This window comes from Saimiri boliviensis, chromosome 2 (assembly GCF_048565385.1).
Source record: "Saimiri boliviensis isolate mSaiBol1 chromosome 2, mSaiBol1.pri, whole genome shotgun sequence".
NCBI classification, from domain to species: Eukaryota; Metazoa; Chordata; class Mammalia; order Primates; family Cebidae; genus Saimiri; species Saimiri boliviensis.
The window spans coordinates 39,602,872-39,623,656 of NC_133450.1; the positions used below are offsets into that span (position 1 = coordinate 39,602,872).

General features: G+C 41.5%; 1 protein-coding gene across 8 annotated transcripts in view; it reads right to left on the reverse strand.

Moving 5' to 3' along the window:
• Positions 1 to 20,785, reverse strand: part of SYNE2 (spectrin repeat containing nuclear envelope protein 2) — a 390,475-nt gene that overhangs the window by 74,866 nt on the left and 294,824 nt on the right. For all 8 annotated transcript variants that reach the window (XM_074393137.1, XM_074393136.1, XM_074393135.1 and 5 more), the window contains 6 exons: positions 18,958 to 19,090; positions 17,750 to 17,932; positions 17,188 to 17,334; positions 15,348 to 15,524; positions 11,962 to 12,117; positions 4,720 to 4,872 (listed from right to left, as the gene is read on the reverse strand). In XM_074393137.1, coding sequence (XP_074249238.1) covers positions 4,720 to 4,872; positions 11,962 to 12,117; positions 15,348 to 15,524; positions 17,188 to 17,334; positions 17,750 to 17,932; positions 18,958 to 19,090 — 949 coding nt within the window. The remainder of the gene's footprint in view (positions 1 to 4,719; positions 4,873 to 11,961; positions 12,118 to 15,347; positions 15,525 to 17,187; positions 17,335 to 17,749; positions 17,933 to 18,957; positions 19,091 to 20,785) is intronic.

Sequence of the window (20,785 nt, forward strand, 5' to 3'; positions counted from 1 at the left end):
CAAAAGTCAAAGTGGGATGCTAAAATGTGAGTCTCACGTTGGTAACTATGCGGGCCAACGTCTTTATAAGGGCAGAATGGCTCAGAAAAAAAACCAAGATATTTAGTTAAGAAAATAAAGAAGAAGGCTGGGCATGGCAGGTCAGCTTGTAATCCCAGCACTGTGGGAGGCTGAAGTGGGTGGATTACCTGAGGTCAGGAGTTCAAGACCAGCCTGGCCAACATGGTAAAACCCTGTCTCTACTAATAATACAAAAATTAGCTGGGCATGGGGGCACACACCTGTAAATCCCAGCTACTCGGGAGGCCGAGGCAGGAGAGTCATTTGAACCTGGGGGCAGAGGTTGTGGTGAGTTGAGATCAGCCATTGCCCTCCACCTGGGCATCAAGAGCAAAACTCCATCTCCAAAAAAAAAAAAAAAAAGAAAGAAAGAAAGAAAAAGAAAAGAAAAAAGAGAAGCAGGGAGAATTCCTCATTGGCCGGGCGCGGTGGCTCAAGCCTGTAATCCCAGCACTTTGGGAGGCCGAGGCGGGTGGATCACGAGGTCGAGAGATCGAGACCATCCCGGTCAACATAGTGAAACCCCGTCTCTACTAAAAATACAAAAAATTAGCTGGGCATGGTGGCGCGTGCCTGTAATCCCAGCTACTCAGGAGGCTGAGGCAGGAGAATTGCCTGAGCCCAGGAGGCGGAGGTTGCCGTGAGCCGAGATCGCGCCATTGCACTCCAGCCTGGGTAACAAGAGCGAAACTCCGTCTCAAAAAAAAAAAAAAAAAAAAAAAAAAAGAGAATTCCTCATTGATGTACCTTTTTCCCAGAAATGACCTCAGTTCTATCTGGGTGACAAAGATAACTAGCACAAAGTACTGCACCATCCCAGAGCCCACAGGCACATGGAAACACAAGAACTGCCACGGCTCACGTTGCACAAGGCTTCTGCAGCTTCCAAGTAAAAAGCTGGTGCAACTTCTGGCCCCCTAAAGGCCTTATAGTACAGCTTCATGGAGAAAACATGGTACATGTGGTTTGAGGGAAAGGATTAGAAAATCATTCAGTAAAATACACGACACTAGAAACAAGCGGGAGGAATATTTTCAGAATGAGATCAAACTGTGGTCATCAGTAGGGCGGCATTTATTCAGCACTGTATAGGCATCACTATTACGGTAGAAATAAATGAGTAGGCCAGGTGCGGTGGCTCAAGCCTGTAATGCCAGCACTTTGGGAAGCTGAGGTGGGTGGATCACGAGGTCAAGAGATCGAGACCATCCTGGTGAACATGGTGAAACCCCGTCTCTACTAAAAATACAAAAAATTAGCTGGGCGTGGTGGCGCGTGCCTGTAATCCCAGCTACTCAAGAGGCTGAGGCAGGAGAATTGCCTGAACCCGGGAGGCGGAGGTTGCTGTGAGCCGAGATCGTGCCATTGCACTCCAGCCTGGGTAACAAGAGCAAAAACTCCATCTCAAAAAAAAAAAAAAAAAAAGAAGAAGAAGAAGAAATGAGTAGGTGTTATCATTCCCATTTTATAGACCAGGAAATTGAAGCTTAGAGAGGAAGATACAGATCAAAAATGGTGCTGCCAGCATCATCATTTAGGCAGAAACTGCAAAGCCCTTGTTCTTAAATACTAGGCTATATTGACTATTACCCCTGGGCTCAAGTAATCCTCCCACCTCGACCTCTTGAATAGCTGGGATCACATGAACATGGCACCATGCCCAGCTAACTTTATTTATCTTTTGTAGAGATGGGGTCTTGCTATGTTGCACAGGCTGTTAGTGAACTCCTTGCCTCAAGTGATCCTCCCACCTCGGCCTCCCAAAGTGCTGAGATAACAGGTGTGAGCCACTGGGCCAGGCCTACATTGACTCTTGACAGCTGATAGATGGATGATCTGTGCCTCACACCTTCAGGACTTTTTTTTTTTTTAATTTTTGTGATATAATTCATGTACCGTAACAATTCATCTATTTAAAATGTGTAATCCCCACAGTCAATTTTAGAACATTTTCATGACTCTGAAAACAAACCGCAAACCTGTTAGCAGTCACTCTTCATTCTCCCCGAGCCACGAATCTGCTTTCTGTCTTTATAGATTTGCCTATTCTGGATATTTCATGTAAACAGACTCAAACAATCTGTGATCTTTTGTGACTCGCTTCTTTCACTTACCATGTTTCCATAGTGTTGTGGTATGTATCAGCACTACTTCATTCCTTTTGTGTGGATAGTCAACACTTCATACATTCATCAGTAGATGGACACTTGGGTTGTTTACACTTTCTGGCTATCATGAATAGTGCTATGAATATTCACGTACAAGTTTTTGGTGTGGACTTGTTTTCATTTCTCTTGGGCTATCTATGGAGGAGCGGAATTGCTGAGTCGCATGATAACTTTATGTTTAAGTATCTGAGGAACTGCCAGACTCTTTTCCAACTCCACGGGAACCCCGTCAGCAGTGTGTGAGGGTAGCAGTGTCTCCGCCTACACGTTAACATTTGTTACTGTCTGTCTTTTTGTTACAGCTATCCTAGTGGGTGGGAAGTGGTATTTCTTTGTGGTTTTCATTTTTCATTTCCTTGATGGTTAATGACACTGAACATCTTTTCAATGTGCTTTTTGGCCATTTGTATCATCTTCTTTACAGAAATGTCTATTTGGATCATTTGTCTTTTTTTTTTTTTGAGACAGGGTCTCACTGTGTTGCCCAGGCTGCAGTGCAGTGGCATGGTCTTGTCTCACTGCTCCCTCTGCCTCCCAGGCTCAGGTGATCCTCCTGCCTCAGCCTCCCAAGTAGCTGGGATTACAGGTGTGCACCACCATACCCAACTAATTTTTCCTATTTTTGGTAAAGGTAGGGTTTTGCTATGTTGGCCAGGCTGGTCTTAAAATGCTCAGTTCAAGCAATCTGCCCACCTTGGTCTTTCAAAGTGCTGGGATTGCAGGCAGGAGCCACGGAGTTTGGCTTATGTCCATTTCTTTTTCATTTGGTCATTTTTCCTTTTATTATCAAGTTGTGATAAATCTTCATATATTCTAGGTATAAGCCCCTTATCAAATATATAATATATAAATATTTTTTCCCACTCTGGGGTTTGCCTTTTTTACTTTTTTGATGCTGTGCTTTAAAACATCAAAGTGTTTAATTTTGATGACGTCCAATTTATCTGTCTTTTTCTTTGATAGCTTATGATTTTGGTGTCATACCTAGGAAATCCCTGCCTAATCCATGAAGTCATGAAGAAAACCTATGTTTTCCTCTAACAATTTTATAATTTTACCTCTTATGTCTTTTTTTTTTTTTTTAAATAGAAATGGGGGTCTTACTATGTTGCCCAGGCTGGTCTTGAACTCCTTCCCTCAAATGATCTCCTGCCTCAGTCTCCCAAAGTGTTGGGATTATAGGCAAGAGCCACCATCTCTGGCCTGCATTTATGTCTTTGATCTATTTTGAGTTAATTTTTGTATACTGCAAGAATTATTTGACATGTGGATATGTGGTTGTCCAAGTACCATATTTGACAAAATGTTTTCCCTCATTAAATTGTCTTATAATCCTTGGCGAAAATTAATTGACTATAAACGTGAGGGTCTCTCAATTATTTCTGGTCTCTCAATTCTATTCCAAGTACATGTATATATATATTTATCCTTATGACAGTACTATCTGCATGCTTTTTACATGCATTATCTCATTTCATTTTCTCTTTATATTATTATTATATTGCAATTATCTGTTCATGTGTGTTTCTTCCACTAGCCTATGAGATCTTTCAGGGTGGGATTCATTTATTTTCTTGTTTATCTTTGTAACCTTGGAAGTGAGCACAGCACCTCACACAATGTATGCTTAACAAATGACTGACTAAGCTCAGCTTTATTTTCTGCTAGATTCCTGAGGGATTAAGGACTGAGGAATGAGGCTGAGTGTTGCCTATGGATGTCAGTGATGTGGGTTATTCCCAATTCCCTCTTGGTTAGTACAAATGGTTGAAAGTAGATTTTAGGTGACAACCCAAGATGAAGGTTCTCTAGGAAACATGAACACACCTATAATTGGTTAGTATTTTAATTCTCTCCCTCTGTTGTGGGAAAATGTCAAGGTTGCAATGTCTAGAGATGCCTGAGCTCGCTCTCTCGGTACTCTCCTGGAAGGGGTAAAATGCAGACAACAACGTGCCTTTTGTAAGATTACTAGATGTCTTGTACACTTTCTTCCTTTATACTGCCTCTTCAACACCATGTAGTGTTTATTCCAACCCTTAGAGTCCTCCTGAAGCTGACTAAGCTCCTAGCTCACACAGGCTACATGACAGAGGATCACTTCCTCCCTGAGGCATCTCCCTGTACATGGAGTCACTGCTTCATCGCCGTTTCTGTCTATCTTGCCAGGAAACAATGCCAGACACTCTGTTGGGTTTGGGGTCTGGAGATATTTATGTCTGTGTGAGTACATTAGACAAAACAAAGATAACCAAGTAGATTTGCAGCCTGTCAATGACGTTGGAATTGGTGGCTTTGCCTCTAATTATTCAGTGCATAAAATGAAACTTAAAATGCTTCTCTCTAACTTACTTCAATTAGTTTTCTCAGCAACTTTTCAGTGTTTGGTATAGACAGCCTCCATGATTAAAGGACAATAACAATGACAACAACAACAACAAATAAAAGAATATGTGAAGAGAAATAGCACATTTCAAATGCGTTCTAGTACCTGAGTGATGGCACTGCTCCTCTTTTGAAATAACCCATCAATTCGGGATGCTGTATCTTCTAACAATGGCATTCCCCCACTCTCCAAAGTCAGATAACTTTGTTTCAATTCATCCAGTGCTTTGGATTTAATTGCAAGTTGATTTTCTATATCCTGGAAGGGTAAGAGAAAAAGGTTTTCAATGTGCCATATTACAAAACAATTAATAAGGTGTCAGAGACAGGAGTTCAGTCTTTTCAAGTAAAAAAGCCATTAGATTATATAATTAAATAGCATTACGCCAAAGATATTTAAATCACATTACCCTTAGTTCAATGACATATGACACAACTCTGTATTTTAGGAGAATCTAGGCAACATGTCCGAACCATCATGGCAGGGCAGAAAGAATGCTGGTCTGAGAGCTGGTCCCCATTCCCCATCTGCCCTGCACTGGCTGTCTGACCAGGCATAAGTCATCAAACCCCCGAGTCTCCATTTTCTCATCTGGAAAAAGTGATGATACCCCACACAACATGTGTGCCAAGCTAAGAATTCAAATAAAATCACAAGCTGAAAGGTGCCTTTAAACCATATAGCATCATGGCTGGGCATGGTGGCTCACACCTGTAATCCAAGCACTTTGGAGGCCAAGGCTTGCGCATCACCTGAGGTCGGGAGTTCAAGACCAGCCTGACCAACATGGTGAAACCCTATCTTAAAAAACAAAAAAACAAAAAAACCATAGAGCATTATTTAAATGACAGACTATATAATTATAGGTAGTTCGATCAGCAATAACTTTAATCTTTTTTCTACCTCTTAGTTTATTAATTCAATCATAAGAGGCACCCTGATCTCATCTACTCTTTATGAACACATTTTTAGGAACCTATAGGATCTCTCTATGAAAAAGGACACTATGGAGCCAGCAGTCTGAACACAGAGATGAATGAGGCCAGCAGCAGCGCTGCCACCCCATTTACAGGAAGGACGGTGGGAGCTCCATACTTGTCCTTCTCAGGACTGCAGTTGACATCCAATTTGGAAAAAGTTTAACCTTTTAAAAAATTATTAAAGCATGACATGCTTGTTACAGAAAAATTAGAAAACACCAGAGATCTTTGGCATTCAGAGGAATTCATTTTGAATTCCCCCTCAAGTCTCCCAATTCACAAATTTGGGATGTGCTTGTGCACACTTTCTTTAGCATTCATTTTATCCAGATGCATGTGTTCTGAATGCAAGGCCTTAAGTTAATGACCCTTCGCTCATGTTCTATTTCTCTCTTGAAAATTGTTTTGCATAAGGATCCCAGCTTCCTTTTTTTTTTTTTTTTTTTTTAATTCTTTGTAAGAATCACTGCATGGTCCATAGGAAAGATAAACATGAGTGCCTTGTGGGCATGGGGTAGCTGAGCAGGTAGCTGGGTTTGTACCCTGGTGAGGGATGAGCTCTCTCGTGCTAGCCTCACAGCGGAGCACTGATAGCCAGTCCAGCAAAACTGCCAGATTACTATGTGTGGGTAGCCCACAGGTCTCTCTTGGAAATCACAAACTCTACATCAATGAATGTCAGGGGACTTCTGGACTGGAAAGTAAAAAAAAAAAATCTGTTCCATAAGAAACTGACAGCTAAGGTTGGCAGTGAGAAGGGATGACCAGAGAATGGAGCTAAAAGAATCTTCCACTGTATGACCCTCTGTGCTTTTAGAATTTAGAGCCACATGAATATATCGCATAGTAACAGAAAATTTCTCACTGTCATAACAATCCACCCATACTAACATGCGGGTGAATTTGTAAAAAATTATTCTTCTGGACTGGTTACAAAGGCACCCACGAAACAAAACGGGTTCTCTGAAATAGCTTGTGCCAATGAGATTCGATCAGCTGCTACCTCTGTACATCTCTGCTGCCCTAACTCGCTCCCTGATACCCTGACAACCTTATTTGTTCGCATTTTCTTTTATTGTTGGTTTAAATCTAGCATTTTTCATCTGCAAAGTTACAAGTGAAAACATTTTAAAAATACTGAATCACTTTCCTTCTTTGAATTTATAAAATAGTCTTTCCTGGCCAGGCATGGTGGCTCACATCTGTAATCCTACCTAGTACTTTGGGAGGCTAGAGCGGGTGGATCACTTGAGGTCAGGAGTTCCAAGAAGAGCCTGACCAACATGGTAAAACCCACCTCTACTACAAATTGCAAAAATTAGTTGGGCATGGTGATGCTGATGCACACCTGTAATCCCAGCTACTTGAGAGGCTGAGGCAGGAGAATCGCCTGAACCCAGGAGGCGGAGGTTGCAGTGAGCCGAGATTGTGCCTCTGTACTCCAGCCTGGGCAACAAGAGCAAAACTCATCTCAAAAAATAAAAAGTCTTTCCTAAAGGCTCAACTAACTAAAGATTTCTAAAAACACTTACCAATAAGTTGTCATAATTCCCCTATAATGTAAAGAAAACTGATGAGAAATGACTGTGTAGCAGACAAAAGAAAATAACAACAAACCCACACCCACCCACACCCACACCCACACCTTGCAAAAATGGCGCATTAACAACAGCCGTGCCAGGCACGGTGGCTCATTCCTATAATCTCAGCACTTTGGGAGGCCGAGGCAGGCGGATTACTTGAGCTCAGGAGTTTGAGACGAGCCTGGGAAACATGATGAAACACTCCCTGTTTTTATAAAAAATACAAAAATTAGCCGGGTGTGGTGGCATGTATTTGTAGTCCCAGCTACTTGGGAGGCTGAGGTGGGAGAATCTTTTTTTTTTTTTTTTTTTTTTTCTTGAGGCTGAGTCTCGTTCTGTTGCCCAAGCTGGTGCAATGGCTCGATCTCAGCTCACTGCAACCTCTGCCTGCTGGGTTCAAGCCATTCTCCTGCCTCTGCCTGTCAAGTAGCTGGGACTACAGGTATATGCCACCATACCCAGCTAATTTTTGTATATTTAGTAGAGACGGGGTCTTATCATGTTGGCCAGGCTGGTCTCTAACTCCTGACCTCAAGTGATCCGCCTGCCTCAGCCTCCCAAAGTTCTGGGATTACAGGCATGAGCCATCACGCCCAGCTGTGGGAAGATCTCTTAAGCCTAGGAGTTCAAGGCTGCAGTGAGCTATGATTGCACCACTGCACTCCAGCCTGGGCAAAGCTAAATAAATAAATAAATAAATAAATAAATAAATAAACAAATAAATAAAGCCATAGCAATAATAGCACACAAATACCCATACACCGTGGAGCTGCTTGCTTCTTTTTCTCCACAGAATAACATGGATTTGGCCCCGTAATCCTGTCATCTGCCCTTGCTTCACTGAGGCCTAACAGGACCTTTAAAGTTTCCCAACTCCCACCACCCCAGCAATTAATTTGTTTTACTTTAAATTCCAATTTGCAACACATAAATCAGGGTGGAATTAAAAATAATCTTTTGCTAATTATGGAGATTCACTAGAATTTGCAAGTCCTGCTTTTCTATTCCGTGAGAACTAGCGTTAAATATTTTAAAAATATCTAAATTCCTCCAAGATTACCATGAACATGCCTCTTTAAGAAGCTGTGCTTGCTTATAGTATAGACGCAGCAAACTTGAGGGATTAATAACATCATCTCAAACCTCCCAATCTAGTCAATTATACAGTTTTCCTTGATCATTATAATATGCCAAACATGGCCTTTACCAGTCATCAACAACTTTTAGAAGCCCTTCAGAATATTTCAAAGCCTAATGTCTTAATATTTCATCAACTCCAGTCCTTAAGATTTCTACAGGAAAGCCACTTTAGCAAGCTTACCTGAACTGAAACATTCTACTGGGATAAGTCACTAAAGGATACATTAATCATTTTAACCATTTTCTTTTCTTTTTTCTTTTCTATTCTTTCTGTTTTTGTTTTTTAGAGATGGGATCTTATACAGGCTGGAGTGCAGTGGCATGATCATGGCTTACTGCTCGAACCTTGACCTCCTGGGCTCAAGTGATCCTCCTGCCTCAGGCTCCTGAGTAGCTAGGATTACAGTGCAACACTATGCCCAGATAACTTTTTTTTTTTTTTTTTTTTTTTTTCTGGAAGGGACAGCGTCTTGTTATGTTGCCCTGGCTGGTTTTGAACTCCTGGTCTCAAGTGATCCTTCTGCCTTAGCCTCCCAAACTGCTGGGATTACAGGTTTGAGCAACCATACCTGTTCTCATTGTATTTCTTACATGCAAAGAATACTGAAAAAAGGAGAAATTAACATTTATAGAAAAGCAGCCTTCTATAGATATATATTCAGGCAACTACTAAGCACCTATGAGTTTCACAGGCGGTGACAGTTATCACAGGCATGCTGATGTGCCAGCCTGCCCTGAGAAACCCACGGGCTGGTAGAGGACAGACAGATGAGTCCAGTACGGTCTCTGACAAATGATACTACAAGGGATGCTAGGGAAACCTGTTTAATTTATTTGCTTCCATGTTGGCCTTGTTTATGGCCTTTTACAAGGAGGCATCCAAGAAGCAGCATAAAAAATTAAAACAAGAAGAAAGGAGCTAAGGAAATGCGGGAGTAGGTAGGAAGGCACAGTCAGTGGGCATGTGGTGAAGGTGTGGGGAGGGTGCTTCGAATGAGTTCTGACAAAGATGGAGGAGAACCTGTGTGTGGATGGTGGGGGCGAGGTGAGGGAGGTATACAGATTTCTGCATCAGCAGCATACGTAACGGCACAGAAGGAAAATGCAGACTGATAAGAGATGATGCTGGCCAGGCAGGTCTGTAAATTTCTTTAAAAGCTCCATGTCTCATTCAACACCAGTCATTTTTCTAATAAGCACAGTGAATGTTAGAAATGGTTTTCTATTGGTAAAATTAATGGATGATGATGATGATGATTATTAGAGATGGGGTCTTGCTTTGTCACCCAGGCTAAACTGCAGTGGCATGATCATAGCTCACAGTCACCTTGAATTTTTGGGCTGAAAGGATCCTCTCTTCCCTTAGCTTCTTGAATAGCTGGGACTATCGGCATGCATTAGCATGCCTGGCTCATTAAAAAAATTTTTTTTTGCAGAGACGAGGTCTCACTATCTTGCCCAGGCTGGTCTCAAACTCCTGGACTCAAGCAATTCTTCCACCTCATCCTCCCAAAGTGCTGGGATTACAGGCATGAGCCACTGTGCCTGGCCTTACTGGCTTGTTAAATAACATGATGAATATTAGAAATGGGTTCTCACTGGTAAATTTCATGTACCCAAGAGTCATGGATTTGCTAAACTACTGCAGATATAATTTCCACCCCTACTTGAACAGGCTCTAAGAACTGGGTATAGCCGGTTGCCTTCACCCAGTGCAATAACCCCTAAGGTAAGTCCTTATGTGGTTTCTGCATCCAGTTAAAACTCCAAGGATTCTAGTTGCCTAATGTTGGCCACAGAAATAACAGACTCTTGGCAAGGTGCAGTGGCTCACGCCTATAATCCCAGCACTTGGGAGGCCAAAGTGGGCGGATCATGAGGTTAGGAGTTCGAGACCAGCCTGAACATGCTGAAACCCCGTCTCAGTATACTAAAAATACAAAAATTAGCTGGGTGTGGTGGTGCGTGCCTGTAGTCCCAGCTACTCAGGAGGCTGAGGTGGCAGAATTGCCTGAACCCAGGAGACAAGGTTGCAGTGAGCCGAGATTGTGCCAATGCACTCCAGTCTGGGAGACAGAGCAAGACTCCGTCACACATACACAACAATAAAGAAAGAAAGAAATAACAGACTCTTGTTTCCGGAATATTACTATGTCTGCTTTTCTTAAAAAGTGGTGGGTGGTACACTAAAGAGGACAGAGAGGCTTTGCTGAACTTCCCTATACAAACTATTTTTAGTGCTTGCTTGCCAATCTTTGTTTCTATGGATGCTAGCATTGTGTCTGGAATTTATTTTACTACAACTTGGCAGTGAGGTTGTGTGAAAAACAGCTAAATTTAATCCATTTCAGCCTTGTTCAGTGGCTACTATTATCTATCAAAGAGAGACACACAATTGGGCAAAGACTCACTTGACTTAGGTCTCTTTGCAATTCTTTGCAGGTGAGGGACCAAAATGTCATTCTGTAATGTGGATTTCATTTTGTGGTCAATCTGGAGCTACTGAAGGATTTTTCAATGGGGATTGCCGTGACCCTTTGTATTTCAGAAATATCCCTCTGCAGCGATGTGGAGAATGAATGAGAAGGAAATGACAGGGAGGCTGGTCAGTGGGTTGGAAGCAGCTGCATGAAACAGGCCTGCACCGAGAGTGGTCTGAAGGAAGCTGGTCTGAGACGGACTGACCAGAGAGTAAGGAGTAAGTCGAGAGCACCTAATGAGAAACTGGAGGTAGAGACACGTGTGAAAACACCTCCTGGGCTCTGGAAAGAACCACCTGCTAGGGGACAGTGCAGCACCGAGCTGCAGAACGCAGGCTTCCAGTAAGGAAGGATATGGGCTCCAAGGTGGCTGTCAGAAGGCTAAAGTAGAACTGGCTCATTGGGAGGCAGGAACAGGATATGACCATCTGAAAAGACCTCTTACGGTGGTGCTGCTGCTCACGTTTATGTCCAGTGCTATCCTGTAACCTCCTCCACGGAAATGGGGTCTGGCCAGACTTTCCAGTCCTGACAGCGACTAGTGTGAGGCTGTCACACAAGGTGCAGAAACAGCACAGCACATGCTGCCTGTAGGGATGGCGATGGCAGAGGTGCTCTGCACGGGCAGCGGCCCTAAGGGCAGTGCTGAAGCAGGATCAACGTCCAAAGACAGTGAAGCAGCCAGGTGCAGCTGAACCATGGACAACACCCTCAAGGCCAAATGTGATTCACACAGAGCTTCCAAGGGACGAGCGGACTTTTAAAAACACAATACGTAATAGGTAGAAGGAAATCATTTTCCTCTGAAGAAACACAGAATGAAATGCTAAAAATAATGAAATCTTTAGAGTAATTTTGTCAACATTGGGAAAAATGATTAAACAAATGGAAAACTGGAAAGATTTCAATCAAAATTCCCTTTGAACATTTTTTTCCCCAAGAGTACTACTCAAACCTCTTAAGAGCAGCAATACTGTAACTGTGAAAATACATTCTCTGGTTATCATAAAAAAATGGCACTCTGCAATTTTGCAAAACCAAGGGGTCATTATCTAATTGACATAAGAAAATAAGTCAATAGAGAGGAGATGGAGGAGAGTCTCCATAAACTATAGCCACCTGTCCTTGGGGCAAGAGAGGCGACCAAATCGCCCCAGCTCTCACCTGACAGTCCAGGAGCAGCTTCTGCACTGAAATCACACTTTCAGGTTTTTGTAAAGTTTTCAGTCTCTCTTCTTGTGCTTCCATCCAGTTGTTCAAAATCTGTATTTTATTTTCACTCTCAGTGATACTTTCCAGAAGTTGTTCTAAATGTTGTATCTAAGCGATGAATTTAAAAATTACAAAAAAATGTTAAAATGTATGTTTTAAAAGGGAAATGCCATAATACGTTCTTTTTAAAAGAACACTTTTGTTTCTTCTCAAATTTCTAATATTTCATGTAATAAGATGCTTTGATAACTTCTGAAATAAAGATTAAAAAATCAGGAAAGGCCGGGCACGGTGGCTCAAGCCTGTAATCCCAGCACTTTGGGAGGCTGAGGCAGGTGGATCACAAGGTCGAGAGACCAAGACCATCCTGGTCAACATGGTGAAACCCCGTCTCTACTAAAAATACAAAAATTAGCTGGGCATGGTGGCACGTGCCTGTAATCCCAGCTACTCGGGAGGCTGAGGCAGGAGAATTGCCTGAACCCAGGAGGCGGAGGTTGTGGTGAGCCGAGATCGCGCCATTGCACTCCAGCCTGGGTAACAAAGGCAAAACTCCGTCTCAGGAAAAAAAAAAAAAAAAAAAAATCAGGAAACAGAATTAAAGTTCCTCTTTGGAAAAAAAAATCTCTTATTTAAGGTAAAAGCTAATCTGCTGAGAAAGGTAATTTGTTTTGGAGTTTCAGGTGTATACAAACTGAAATGTTGCTGACAGTCAATATTTTTCATTGAATCATCTATTGACACACGTAAAGTGTAAGAAAAATTTCTTTCTGCTAGGCGCAGTGGCTCATGCCTGTAATCCCAGCACTTTGGGAGGCCGAGGCGGGTGGATCACGAGGTCAGGAGATCAAGACCATCCTGGCCAACATGGTTGAAACCCCATCTCTACTAAAATACAAAAAATTAGCCAGGCATGGTGCTGCATGCCAGTAATCTCAGCTACTCAGTAGACTGAGGCAGGGGTTGCTTGAACCTGGGAGGCGTAGGTTGCAGTGAGCTGAGATTGTGCCACTGCCCTCCAGCCTGGCGACAGAGTAAGACTCCATCTCAAAAAAAAAAAAAAAAAGAGGCCGGGCGCGGTGGCTCAAGCCTGTAATCCCAGCACTTTGGGAGGCCGAGGCGGGTGGATCACGAGGTCAAGAGATCGAGACCATCCCGGTCAACATGGTGAAACCCTGTCTCTACTAAAAATACAAAAATTAGCTGGGCGTGGTGGTGCATGCCTGTAATCCCAGCTACTCAGGAGGTTGAGACAGGAGAATTGCCTGAACCCAGGAGGCGGAGGTTGCGGTGAGCCGAGATTGTGCCATTGCACTCCAGCCTGGGTAACAAGAGCGAAACTCCGTCTCAAAAAAAAAAAAAAAAAAAAAAGAAAAAAAAGAAAAAGAAAGAAAAAGAAAAAAAGAAAAATTTCTTTCCTCAGACTTTCTTCATTAAGAGTGGCTTAAAAATTTCTATCAGGCCGGGCGCGGTGGCTCAAGCCTGTCATCCCAGCACTTTGGGAGTCCGAGGCGGGTGGATCGCGAGGTCAAGAGATAGAGACCATCCTGGTCAACATGGTGAAACCCCGTCTCTACTAAAAATACAAAAAAGTAGCTGGGCATGGTGGCACATGCCTGTAATCTGAGCTACTCAGGAGGCTGAGGCAGGAGAATTGCCTGAACCCAGGAGGCAGAGGTTGCGGTGAGCCGAGATTGCGCCATTGCACTCCAGCCTGGGTAGCAAGAGCGAAACTCCGTCTCCAAAAAAAAAAAAAAAATTCTATCAATATCAATAACAATTTGTCCATTTAATGAAATAATCATTGTCTTTAATGTCTGGATTCTTCTCATTCATAATAAAATTTGTATTAGGTCGTAATAATATACACAAACTTTAATATTCCTTTTTTTTTTCTTAAGATGGGGTTTCACCATATTGGTCAGGCTGGTCTTGAACTCCCGCCCGCCTTGCCCGCCACAGTGCTTGAATTACAGGTGAGAGCCACCACACCCGGCCTAATATTCCTTTTTACAATACGTCATAAGTACTGTATCATGACATAATTTTAAAAGGCTGCCTGGCCACACGCAGTGGCTCATGCCTGTAATCCCAGCACTTTGGGAGGCCGAGGTGGGTGGATCACTTCAGGTTAGGAGTGTGAGACCATCCTGACCAACATGGTGAAACCCATCTCTACTAAAAATACAAAAATTGGCTGTGTTTGGTGGCAGGCACCTGTAATACCAGTTACTTGGGAGGCTGAGGCAAGAGAATTGCTTGAACCCAGGAGGCAGAAGTTGCAGTGAGCTGAGATTGTGCCACTGCACTCCAGCCTGGGTGACAGAGCGAGACTCCAACTCAAAAAAAGAAAAAAAAAATACTGCCCCAATGTTTCATCAAATAAATACAGTATGATTTGATTAATTATTCCCCTAAAGTGGGAACTAAGGCATGGAGCATTTTCACCAGTGTGAATGATGTTGAGTTGAACATTCTACGCATCTCTTTTTCTTTTTTGAAGGACTATCTACTTAAATGTGTAAGAGATGACTTGCTTAAGTAATAAGATTATTATTAGAGTTCTTTAAATTTTCCAAATGCTTTCCAAGAGAGTACTTAAGCCATTATCAGCAATGTAGAAACATGACAGCTTTGGGTTTTTGCCCTTATCTGATTAATTCTTTTTTCTAATTTAATAAGTGCATTGTGTTACATAGTGTTTATTTTGAGTATCTGATAATGACATCTTTCCATGTTTATTTGCTAACTATAATTTACTCTTTTGTGAATTGTATGCTCATGTTCATCCATTCATGTACTTGTATCTTAACTGTATAAATCCATTTGCACGCATTCTCTACACAGTAAACACACCAATTATCATTATGATTATATGTAAAGTGTTTTTTCAGGAATAAGTTTTCCAAATCTTTTCAAGAGTCAATGGAGTAAAAAAATCTACCAACAAGTCACATGCATTTTTCTTTCTTTTTATAATCTTTTCAAAGCTGAAATAGCTTTGTCCCTTTCAAACATCTGCTTTCATAGAAAATGTATAATCTCTAACCATTTAGGAGCCTGATATAATACTTGACATGTTCCTAAATAAAATTCCTCTTCTTCACTTGCCTAACTCAATTTCCCCCTAAGAAATCTCAAATATAATAACTATTTTCATATATTCTTATAGGTACCAATGGAGAATGCTAAAATATAGGATTTATAAAAGGGATTTAGTTGAGATGATTATTAGGCTTAGTAATCAGTTAGTCAACTAATTAAATGTCTTTTGATTTTTCAGAGAGTGTATTTTACAAAGGCCAAACCATACATCCAGCTGTGACCCAGGAACACACCTTTCTATTCAGCATTCCATGTACACGGTGCCACTGGCGGTTCATCTCCCCCAGATGCTCTGCAAACTCCGTTCTTTCATAACGCTTGCTTTCTACATCACAGGTGCTTAGCTGAAGTAATGACTGGTTAACAAAGTCAACTATCCACTGTTTATAGTCCATTTCCATTCTAAACTCCTAAAACAAACAAAGTTAAACACCCAAAACAGTCATGGACATTGGTCAGATGAATTCGATTTCCCTTTATGTACTCGAGAGGGCGCCAAGCTTCCATTCATTAATCAAGGGGCACCTGTCAGGAGTTCCGTTCTACCCTCCCTAACCTCCACCAGGAGTTGGCTTTATTTCAGTAGAGATTCTTTTGGGGGAATTATACAGAGATGCATTACTTTCAAATAGGTTGAAAAGTCAAAGAGGCATTGTGTATGACAGTTCCTGTCAACAACTCAAATGAGAACCCAAGAGATGACAAAGGTTTCCTGGGAGAGGCGGCCTGTGAGCTGTGCTGGGATTCTGGGGGCTCATGGAAACAACCAGACAGGAAATAGGAAATAAAGGCTCTCCTAGAAAACCCAGCACACCTTTAAGGAACTCTGTCGTTTAGGCAGCTCCCCTGTTCCTTTTGGGATAGTTAAGGCCTTTCAGGGCCGTTTGGGTGGCTTTAAGTTGTACAGCAATTCTAAACCCACTGAAGGCTAACAGCATTTCTGCCAAACCTCTCACTCACTGATTTTCTCCTTACAAGTTCTAGCACCTCCTTTGGAGACATCCAGGGGTGACAGTCATGTGGTATGTGCTAGGTTGCTACAGGCTGTGAGAATACACACGTGTAGACTTTTCAAGGATTGTACTACACACTGAAGTTAGGATGTGATGGTACATAAAAACAAAATCCTCTGCTCACATGCTTGGTGATTAAGCCATTCATCTTCTGCCTACCAGAAGCTAGCTCCATCAGCCTGCACGGTCTTAAAACAATGATCATGCTTGTCATTCATCTTTGCATTCCCAGTGGCCAGCAAACTGCTGAGTACACAATATATGTTTGCGTGTGGCTCATGAAATGTTAATTAAATCTACTTGAAATTAAATATTGTGGAGAAGGCCACATTTATATCTATTTGTAGAAGAATCTCAACTTTTTCTTACTCATTCTCTTACTCAAAGAACATTTAAACTCCTGTTGGAGAAAGGCAGGTATTGGGATAGGTGTGCTGTGTTATAGGGAGGTGAAGGACAGCTCCTTGTCCCAAGAAGCCCAGTCAAGGTGGAGAGACAGGCAGGTAAACCAATAATTATAATAATGCACGATAGGATCTACTAATAGCACCATGGAGACATCTAAACCAGGAAAGTCACCTAATCGAGCTAGGTGAGTCAGGGGCAGATTTCCAAATGAGGACAACTCGAGCTGACTTCGGAAGAGTGACTAAGACGATGTATACAGGTAAAATTGGGCACTGGCATTCTAGGGGCAGGGTGCAGCATGTACACAGCATGACGACAGAGAGCACCAAAAACTGCTAAGGAACCAGAATCACTCTGTTGGGCAGGGTCCATGGTTTATGGGGGCGGCAGGGTGTGGATAAAAAGATGAGACCAGAGTCTGTTAAAACCTTGCTTGGGTTGTCCTGTGCTGATGGGGGCTAGCAAAAGGAATTTAAGTGGAATAAAAGCAACATCTAACATCTCTTTAGAACCATCCACCACCCCGGTTTCCTACCCCTAGAATTAGTTATTCGAAATTATATCCTATGTGTCCCTTTATCCAGCATTACCCCTCTAACTGATTAGCCTTCTTGTTTCAATGAAAAGACTTCTGCTCCTTTTGCATAATTACCTTGTGCTTCTGAAGAAGATGTTTAACTTGAGATGCAGAACTTGGTGAATGCACGGAGTCTTCATCTGAAGTTTGATGCTCCACATTGTTCATCCAGCTAATCATTTCTGTGATTGCTTTACGAGACGGCAATTTCTCCATTTGAAGCTGTAAGAACAAAATGATTTCCATTTAATTGCCAGCAGTTAACAAAATGAATCAGGGCATCATTAAAGATGATATCTGGCTTGATAAAAGGTCTTTCAATATAATTATGCAGGTTACTCAAAAAAACAAACCCAGCATTCAAACTTAGAATAAGCGACCCCAAAACAATGACAATGACCTTCACATAAACTAACATAGTGGCAAAGATAAACTGAGAAATAAAGTAATTAAGCCTGATTTCTCTCTTAAGAAAGACCCCACTGGAGGAGAGTCCAGTAATTAGGACCTATATTCAGTGGTGCCAGAGAAAAATAGGTAGTGTCAATGAAAATTATTGAGTCAGAGAAATAATTTTAGAAGAGTTGGGAGCTAACAAGTGAATGCTAATTCAAATGCTGAGTCTCTAAAAGCTTACCTGGTGAAGTTTTTCTTGAATATCTGGAAGCTGAGTTATGAGCATTGTCCATTTCTGTTCAAACTGTGCTAAAGAAGCTCTCAGCGTAGCTGTATCAGTTTCTTTCAGGTGAAGAAGCTGGTTCCCGGTACTTATAACGGCAGTCTTCAAGGATGACTTTTCATCAACTTCTTTTGAAAACTCCTAAAGGAGAGAGTTTTAAAATTTAGAAACTTCTAAAATTTAAATACAGCAGAAAGTGAGAGTCAGAATAACTGGCTAGAGTTGGAAATTAAACATAGTAAATATTTGAATGTGTACACACACATGCGCGCGCACACACATACACACACACACACACACACACACACACACACACACACATACACCCTTTTATCCTACTGTCAGTTATCAGATACACAGAGGAGAACAAAAGAGATGGAATGGATACCCTTCAAAAAGCTTATAACCCAGTGGGTTAGTATTTTTAAAAATAGACAAGTAATTATTTAAATGGTAAGTTTTACAATAAACTATGGAACCCAACACCAAGTACATATTAAATAAATTACTTGCAACAAGTTTATAATTAAAATATTTAAATCTTTCCTATGTATAGATTCTTTCAAGTACGCTGAGAAACATTTATATTTTAATACCAAAGTGAGCAACCATAGCTACAAAGTATGAAAAATGGAAAAAACTGAGAAAAGTCTAATGGAAAAGACTACGTATGCTTCATAAGTGCATTGACAAATAATCATTTCGTAATTACAAGAGTAATACCTTTTTATTTCCCCCGAAGTTTGGGGGATATTTTTGAATTTTTTTCCCAAAAAACATCTCAAAACAATGAAACAAAAACTTTTTAGAAATATCAATTTTGTTTACAATAATTTAAAACTATGCATGTATTGTTAACATTTGTAAGTCAATAACCTTAAAAAATTGTTTGTGGGTCTTGATCAGGGGTATTTTCTGTATTTGTAAAACATGACCCATGTCAGCAAGTTTTAAATTTATATATATTTTACAGGGTCAATTAAAAATACATTTTATCATTATAAATGAACAGTATAGACAAATAGTTCTGTTTGAAGACCATAGCTGCTATTCGCCCAAGTCTTATCCACAAATAAATACGAAGACTATCACATTAACCTTGATGCTTTTTCCTTGATACCTATTTCTGGCCAGTAATTAACTGAACATGTGCTATTACAACTTACAAAAAAATTGTTGATGTTGCTTCTGATTGTATACAAGTCCTGAGACACATTGAGGGACTGTTCTTTCCAGTAATTCAGAGTATGCTGGGAAGATTCCAACCACTTGGTTAACTGATCCGAATCTCTGTTATAACTAACAGAAGAAAGGTGAGAGAGAAGGCAGATGAGAAACATACTCCGATAATGATATGCATCACCAGCAAATTTTCTTCTTTTCAGTTTTCCTGTGTTGATCAGTCCTAACATTCAGAATATCATGATAATAAGGATTATATCATGTTTTATGCCATGCCCCAAAACTGATGCCCCTGGCGTTTTCTAGGACTCTCTTCATTATAGCTCAGCAAGATCAATGAATATTTTAGGCCAGGTGCAGTGGCTCATGCCTGTAATTCCAGAACTTTGGGAGGCTGAGGCAGGTGGATTGCCTGGGTCAGCAGTTCAAGACCAGCCTGGCTAACATGGTGAAACCCTGTCTCTACTAAGAAATACAAAAAAATAGCCAGGCATGGTCGCACACGTCTGTAGTCCCAGCTACTCAGGAAGCTGAGGCGGGAGAATCACTTGAACCTGGGAGGCAGAGGTTGCAGTAAGCTGAGGTCATGCCACTGCACTCCGGCCTGGGCAACAGAGTGAGACTCTGTCTCAAAAAAACACAACACAACAAAACAAGACAAAAAAGCAATGAAGATCTTAAAGCCTAAGGCACTTTTTTAAATTTTTTTTTTGAGACGGGAGTTTCGCTCTTGTTACCCAGGCTGGAGTGCAATGGTGCGATCTCGGCTCACCGCAACCTCCGCCTCCTGGGTTCAGGCAATTCTCCTGCCTCAGCCTCCCGAGTAGCTGGGACTACAGACAAGCGCCACCATGCCCAGCTACTTTTTTGTATTTTTAGTAGAGACGGGGTTTCACCATGTTGACCAGGATGGTCTCGATCTCTTGACCTCGTGATCCACCCACCTCGGCCTCCCAAAGTGCTGGGATCACAGGCTTGAGCCACCACGCCCGGCCTCTTTTATAATTTGTATTACAGCTATACAAAATTACACCCAATGAAGGGGCAGAGATTATTTTTATTCATCAATTGTCTTCTATAAATTCATTTATAGGAAAAATATAGGCCAGGCACACTGGCTTACTCCTATAATCCCAGCATTTTGGGAGGCCAAGGTGGGAAGAAACCTTGAGCCCAGGAATTTGAGACCAGCCTGGGGAACATGGCAAAACCCCATCTCTATAAAAAACACAAAAATTAGGTGGGCATCGTGGCATCTGCCTGTGGTCCCAGCTATTTGGGAGGCTGAGGTGTCAAGATTGCTTGAGCCCAGGAGGTTAAGGCTGCAATGAGCCGTGATGTCACTGCACTCCAGCCTGGGCGACAGAGTGAGACCCTGTCTCAAAAAAAAAATAAAATAAAATTATATATACATATAAAATTTTTATAAAATAAAATTTTACATACATATACACATACTCGCCTCCCCCCCACACCCCCAGCATTTGTATAAGCTGCATAACAACAAACTGCTCTTGACTGAACACCAACATAATTGCCCGAGGTAGCGAAAATATCCAAACAAAATTCTGCCTTTCTCGTAACTTTTAAACAGCCTTAGGTTAAGAGGCAGGGATGAGAAAAACATTTAAATGTTCTATGTTCTCCTCCTTCCTCACATGGTTCAAGATTACATAAACTAAGCACAAGAAATTCTCCGAAGAACTCAAAAGCCTATTTCAAACTATTGTTAATCATTTAATTTTTTTAATTTTAAAACTTTTGGAAGAGGGTAAGAAAGAGCATTATCGTGGTATAAAGGTAACCTACGTA